This window comes from Puntigrus tetrazona, chromosome 16 (assembly GCF_018831695.1).
Source record: "Puntigrus tetrazona isolate hp1 chromosome 16, ASM1883169v1, whole genome shotgun sequence".
NCBI lineage: Eukaryota > Metazoa > Chordata > Actinopteri > Cypriniformes > Cyprinidae > Puntigrus > Puntigrus tetrazona.
The window spans coordinates 26,137,005-26,144,504 of NC_056714.1; the positions used below are offsets into that span (position 1 = coordinate 26,137,005).

The window sequence follows — 7,500 nt, forward strand, 5'->3', positions numbered from 1 at the left end:
ATTCAGCACCATCATGAGGAAAGGCACTTTCTATGAACTTTGAACTCGCGTTACGTTTTAGACCCTAAAAGAAGACCCTCCCGAAAGCTCTAACACAAAGGACGAGACGAGAGGAGAAAGTACATCGACTCTTTCTGAACAACGGAAGCCACGTCAGGCGACGAGCTCGGTAAGTGTGCTACGAGCCCACGACACCTGCTGCCACGGGTACAAGACAAGAAGCTCGTTACGATCTCCGGAGTTAAAGATGAGCTTTAAAGGAATCGTCGGGCGGCAAATGAAAATAGCGTAATGGTTTTCACACCCTTGTTTTGTTTTCGCCGAAAGCTGCTGAAACAAAAATGGACCGATTTTTAATCACGAGCCGTAACTTGACTTTAATAGCCACAGATATCCGTTCACTTTGTTGCATAAAAAAAAAAAAACCAACAACTCGCATTGTTTTTAAAACTCACTGAAATCTTATTTGCAGCAAAAAAAAAAAATAGCATGCAAGTTTGAAACGTCTGTGGGTAAAAATGACAATGCATGATCATTTACAACCAAACTATTCCTTTAAAGAGACATTTCTTGCCAAAATAAGAGGCAAGGGTTACATATACGTATGTATATGTATATGTATGAAGTTTAAAACTACACAGAAATAAAATTGCATGACACCTCATCAAGATTGCTTCTGAAACGGACAGCTGTTTGGCATCCACACGCAGACGCTTACTTCCAAGGCTCTGAAGCACCAATAAGCCGTTTCATTTGGGAAGGTAAAACAAAAAAAAAAAAAAAAACACAAAAAGCTCACAATTTCAGTAGCTGCTGTATCGATGCTCACTTAAACCGCTTTTGACGGGCATAAGACACGGTGTACCTTCAAAACACAACAAAAAAAACACACAGAAACCCATCACGACAGCCTACTGCGTTCGTTTCACTCGGTTATTTATATTTTAGAGTTCGCCGGATAGCGTGAACTGCATTCTGGATTTCAAAGGGACCGAAATTGTTATTTTACCCCACCCCCAAAAAAAGTTACGCGTTCAAATCGTCCGCTTTCTAGTGCTGTACCTTCCTACCCAGTAAAATCAAACGCAAACCTAACAGACAAACATGCATACAAAACGACCGAATGTCTGTCCTGATGAGAGGTTTCTCCTCGGAGTGAGAGAAATGCATGCAACCAGCACCGTTTATGCATCCCGTGTCCCATCTCGCGCATGAAGTCTCTGCCGGTCGCCACGGGCCGCACCTAATAGCACCATGCATTACGCATTATTTAGTGCAGATTATCACCTTTAAACAGCGGGACATGCGCACGGAGAGACGGTAAGGCACCCGACGCTCACTGCACCCTTCAAGTAAAACGCTACGCTGACCCCTAGCGGCCCTCCAGCGCACGAGCACAAAGCTTCTCCTCGAAGGCCCGGTCAGCCTCTCGATCCCGCCGGTCAAACTCGGACAAATACAACAGCAGCGAAACCCTCTGAAACAGGGCAGTGAAAAATCGAGGCGCTGAAATATTTTTTTTTTTTTCCTTTTTAAGGCCGTGCAGTCGCAACTGTGCCCTTGTTCGGGGTACCTCCCAACATCACGCGTTTCTAGCAGGCACTTGTTAACACGCCACAGTCCATCAATCGTCGGGAGACGCTGCGATTAACTAGAAAAGTGCCTCCGTCTTAAAAAACAAAAACAAAAAACAACAACAAAAACGACCGCAATGCCCATCGCACGCTTTCGGATACCTTTTTTTTTTCACCCCCCTCAGTCTTTGCACAGGAGGTATTCTCATCCCGCTTTATGGATTATTGCACTAAACTACGCGCGATCAGTCACGTGACAAAGATTCAAATCGAGGCAAAGCGCGGGAGGGAAGCGGACGAGACGAGTGGAGAGGAGCTGCGTTCGATCGAGGCGAATAAATATCGGAGGGAATTCAAAACGAGAAAAAGGCTTCGAAAGCACATGAAAGCTAGAGCGTACGTTTGCTTAAAACAAAAAATAAAAACCGACCGGTCAGCCTTCTGCTTTACACTCGGCAATGGCACTTCTCTAACAATAAAAGCTTGTTTTTCTGTTTTAAAACGCTAACGCACAATTGGTTCTTCACGACTGACACTTTAACACGTAGTTAAGTCACCATTGGCTACAAAAATAATTGAGAACGGGAGGAAAGTACGTTGCTATCCGCAGGCGTTCCCCGAAGCTTCCTTTCTTCCGCACTCAGTCTTACGTTTCAATCTCTTTTTGGGGGGGAAGGACGATGAGGGGCCAAAAAGTGCTGTTAGAAAACGTTGAGGTACAAGGCGTGACGGGCAGGGGAAGTAATTAAACGTGACACGCACAGACGGGAAGAGGAGAGGGGACACAGACGGGCTTCCCTTTTGGTTTGGGTTTTTGGAGGGGATGTGACAGAACGGCCTCAGTCGGCTGGTTTAATATTGCATAATAGCGCCGAGGTCCACGTGTGGAATTAAAGCAGGCCTTCCTCGTCCTGCTGCACAGTGTCGGGGCGGGCCGTCGCCACGGAGATCGACCCACAGGACGCACAGGCTTTTGGGAGGCGTGACGGCGTGTGTGTGCGGTTGTCGGGTTTGTGTGCGTGACTAGTCGAACGTGGGATGGACGTGAGCCGGCTTAGGCAAAGTACATGGTCCTCAGGGTGTCGTGGTGAATCTGCACGGCTTTGGCCAGCGCCTGGGGATCCCGGCCGTTACTCTGCCCGGAGACGTGGCTGCCCTCGGCGCTGAGAGAGACAAGAACCGGCGGGGTTAGTAAGAGTTTGCAAGCATAAAAAATATGTCCCTTACTCAATGAAAAAAAAAATAAAAAATCATGTATTACATGATGCTTAAAATATATTTTTATTTTTTTGGTTAGTTGCCGAGGCAGCATTTCTCTTAGTTTTTTTCTCACTCACACACACACACACACACACACACACACACACACACACACACACACACACACACACACACACACACACACACACACACACACACACACACACACACACACACACACACACACACACACACACACACACACACACACACACACAAAAAGGTAAAAGAAAAAAAATGTGAAATATAAACTCAGAATTACGAGGTTAAAAGTCACAATTGCTTTTTTTTTTTTTAACCCAAGGGGAAAGCAGCTTCCATTTTAAAAATTATTTTATTTATAAAATAAAGGCCTTTTAAAGGCAGTTTTTATGCCAATATTAAATAACTTGTAATGAAATAAAAATTATAAAAACTAAAAACTAAACGCTAAACTACTAAAACGTTTTTAAATTGTTTATATTTTCCTTTTTTTTAATATACCTTTACAAATTCTCAATGATTGTAAAATAACTGTTTTAAACGCTCATTTTTTTTATTTAGTTATTAAATTCTAGTCTTAATATCATATGAATAATAGATGAAACTATAAATAATAATTATATTGCAAAAAATAACAACTATATTTTTAACTAATAATTACATTGTCATTGCGAATTATTATTATTATTTATAATATAGTAGATTCCAATATATTACATTAAATTAACAATGGTAACCTTGGTAACGGTAACCACTTTTTAAACGTAACTCAACATTAAACATCAACGGGTCTTTTCTTTCACCCAAAAAGCCACAAAATAACACTTATTTTCAACATTTACTCTCCTGATCCAGCCATATGCAAAGTATGCTGGAAATTAACAACTCGTGGTGTAACTTACACACATACACACCTTTTATCTGCATCATCTGTACTAGTGTTATTGCTGGGTAATGGTTCAGATTTGGGTCTTGGCACACTCACCTGTCGTGTTCTTTGTCCACCAAGTGGTATCTCGCACGGAAGGCCACCAGGTGGGCGTAGTAGGCTGGCGCGGGGATGGAGACGGAGCGGGTACAGCGCACATACGTGTGGCACAACTGGTAAGTGAGCAGCTGGAACTCGTCAGCAGTGAAGCAGTTGTCGTCCCAAAGGACGTGGTAGTGAGAGGGTCGGCTAGTGCCCTGAGGACGGGAAAACAAAGGAGTTAAACGCAAAAAACAATACTGTACAATACTGTAGCTTGGTCAGACTGAAAGGCCTGATGCTTTTTGAGTTACTAATAACAGGACATTTATAAATAAAATGCATACATACACACATGTATATATATATATATATATATATATATATATACACACACACACACACATACACATACACGTGTGTATGTATGCATTTTATTATACACACACATATATATATATATACACATACATATATATACATATATATACATACATATACATATATATATACATATATATATATATATATATATATATATATATATATATATATATATATATATATATATATGTATATGTATATGTATATGTATATATATATGTATATATATATATATATATATACACATACACATATATACACATATATACACACACACACATATATATATACATATATACACACACACATATACATATACATAAATAAAAGTGCTATAGAAGTACTTCAAATGTCAGTACTTACAATTGAAGTACTTCAAATGTGTGTGTGTGTGAGAGAGTGAGTGAGTGAATATATATATATATATATTATCTATATATTCATAATTACGAGATTAAAAGTCACAATTGATTTTCTTATTTTTAATCCAAGGGGGAAAGTAGCATTCCATACATTTTAGCATTCATACAACTTCCATACATTTTAAACATTATTTTATTTATTTTCATTATAATGCATTCTTCTTTCGAGTTTTTTGGAGTACTTTCGTGCCATTCACCCATATAACCTCAAGACCGGACGCCTGCACTGGATTACACAACGGTTATTCACACTACCAAATCCAAATCTGCGTGCAAAATCGTTTGTCGAGTGAACAAGGAGGCATTTAACACACAACACCGGACCAGCGGGCAGCTTAAAAGGCAGGAGGAAGTGACATTTCAGGCCATGAAAATGTGTTTGTCTGTACCTGTATTCCAGCATGACTGCAGAGGTAAAAGTCAAACTCGTAGGGGTGTGTGATATCCGTGTCGACTGTCGTACCAGCAGGAATGTTTCCGCTGCGACCAACCTGTAGAGGAAATAAACATTTAAAGAATGCAATCAATACTAAAATTATGCTTTAGGTTCAAAGTTCAACCTTCAGGTTTGCCTCATAGTCTGAAAACACTTCACCAGATGACAGTGTAGTAAATAGAATACATACGTTGGATTAAGGTGAGTTTTTTTAAAAACAATTTATAATTCTTAACTCGGGATGGGTATTTTATATCTTGAGTATCTTGAGCACTCAGATAAATTGCAACAGGTACGGATAAAACCACTAAATTGCTTTAAAAAAATAAAAATAATAATAATAATAATAATAATAATGAAATAAATATATATAAAAAGAAACTAAAGTAGTGTTATGATTTTTTTTGTTAGTTTTTTTTCTCATTATTTTCATTATTGAAACAGACCTTAAATATAATAACATAAATATTAGATTAAGAGCCTAAAAGGAAAACGTTGCATTGGCACCCTCACTGAAATAAAATAATAAAATTATTACATAAGTAAAAATTATGAAAAACACGATCTTTGTTTTGTCTTAAGATATTATTATAGGCACGTTTATAAAAATGTCAATTAAACTATGCCTAATTAACTAAACCTGTCTGTGAAACCAGGCATATAAAATGTTAACCATAAAAATAATAACATTACCAAATAAAATAGAAATGTTGCCTGAAGTAAAACAAGTTAAAGTTTTCTTTTTATTCAGTTAAAAATGAACTAAAAATGAAAAAAAACAAAAAAAAAACAAACAAAAACTATAAAATAATAAAAAATAGTAAAAAATAGATAAAAAAAAATAGAATAGCTATAATAGAAAAAAACAATTATATATATTATATATTATAAATATATAATAAATCCTATAATATAAAAAAATCTTACAAAAAGCACTACAAAATTAGTACAACTACAGTTAATAAAAAAAAGGCAAATATTAATAAATAATACTAAAATAACACAGGAGAAGAAATCGTGTGTGTCAGCACATACTGAGGCCTCTTTTTGGCACACTTGTGTAAACAGCAGCTGTTAGGGGCGTTAGCATTCAGTATCACGCATCCTTCAATGTTTTCATGACTGATCCTTCCTGTCACTCCTGTGAACCCAAGCGCTCTATGCATCTAAACCCTCCTTCATCATCAGGGTGTGCCGCACTCACCCTCTCGTTGCGATCGGCACAAAAGAGGCGCGTGTGATGGCGTTTCTGCACCACTATGTACGTGATGCCGGGCTGGTACTCCTTCTCCAGACTGATACAGGCCTCTCGGATGGCCAGCAGCTCATAATACAAAACCTAGGAGGAGAAACGGGATCGTGTTTTATTTTGAAACAAACCGGAAAAAGATGGTCTTTGCGGTGAAGCAATGCATACCTGTCTAAACTGCCCTTCAGACACGCCGTCCCTGTAGAAGATGATTCTGGTGGGTTTGTAGCGAGTGGACTTGTAGAACTGGATGAGTAACTCTCGCACCATAGAGGCCAAGTCCTGAATCACCTCCTGCCTGGGTCGCTGTACTCGTACTGTAGCGCAATACCTGCTGGGATGAGCGTCCATACTGCCCACCACCTACACACACACACACACACACACACATTATAGTCTTAATGTTACTGAATACCATAACGCATGCAGTCAAACCAATAATTATTCCGACACCAGATATACTTCTGGTTCGATAACACTGCTGCCAGATTTGTTACCGGAGTCCACAAACACAGACACTTTTATTCCTATTTTAATGGCTCTTAATTAGTTTGGCGGTACGTTGATTTCAAAACATCGATGTTTGCTTTTAAAGGAACAGCGCACTTCTAGAACAAAAAAAAAGTGCTGATAAAGCATTCACCCCGATGTCATCCAAAATACCTGTGCCATTGTTTATTCAGTTCTCTTTCAAAATGATGTTTTTTCCGAGTAAAACATTTCAGGATTTCTCTCCATATAACGGACTTCTTTGGTACCCTCGAGTCTGAACTTCCAAAATGCAGTTTAAAGGCAGCATCAAACGGCTCTAAGCGATCCCAGCCGAAAAAGAAGGGTCTTATCTAGTGAAACGCGTCTAGTAAAAATGTTACAACTTCTATACTTCTCTGCACAAACGCTCCTCTTGTCTAGCTCCGTGTGAACTCTCTGTGACTGTTAGGGCATGTCTAAAAACTCCCATCTCGTTTTCCAACTTCGAAAGCATCCTTAATTAGCGCAGAAGTACCAATTCAGCCTTTACCAAGTGAACATACAAAGAAGGCCAAATAACGATCAAAGCACAATGTGGTCCGATTTTGAAGTTGGAGGACAAAATGACGGAGACGGGAGTTTTTAGACCTACCCTAACTGTCACACTGACTTCATACAGTGCAAGAGGAGCATTTGAAGTTAAAAGTATACAAACTTTTTTTCACTAGATAATGCTGAAATGTTTTGAAAAATAA

At 38.9% G+C, this 7,500-nt stretch overlaps 1 protein-coding gene across 4 annotated transcripts in view; it reads right to left on the reverse strand.

The window, feature by feature from the left end:
- The window catches only part of LOC122361084 (protein argonaute-3), a 39,126-nt gene that overhangs the window by 2,757 nt on the left and 28,869 nt on the right, over positions 1-7,500 (reverse strand). For all 4 annotated transcript variants that reach the window (XM_043262041.1, XM_043262040.1, XM_043262043.1 and 1 more), the window contains exons 15-19: positions 6,443-6,637; positions 6,230-6,364; positions 4,979-5,080; positions 3,802-4,001; positions 1-2,737 (exon numbers count right to left, since the gene is read on the reverse strand). The exon at positions 1-2,737 is cut by the window's left edge and continues 2,757 nt beyond it. In XM_043262041.1, the coding sequence (XP_043117976.1) occupies positions 2,629-2,737; positions 3,802-4,001; positions 4,979-5,080; positions 6,230-6,364; positions 6,443-6,637 (741 nt within the window). In that variant the 3' untranslated portion in view covers positions 1-2,628. The remainder of the gene's footprint in view (positions 2,738-3,801; positions 4,002-4,978; positions 5,081-6,229; positions 6,365-6,442; positions 6,638-7,500) is intronic.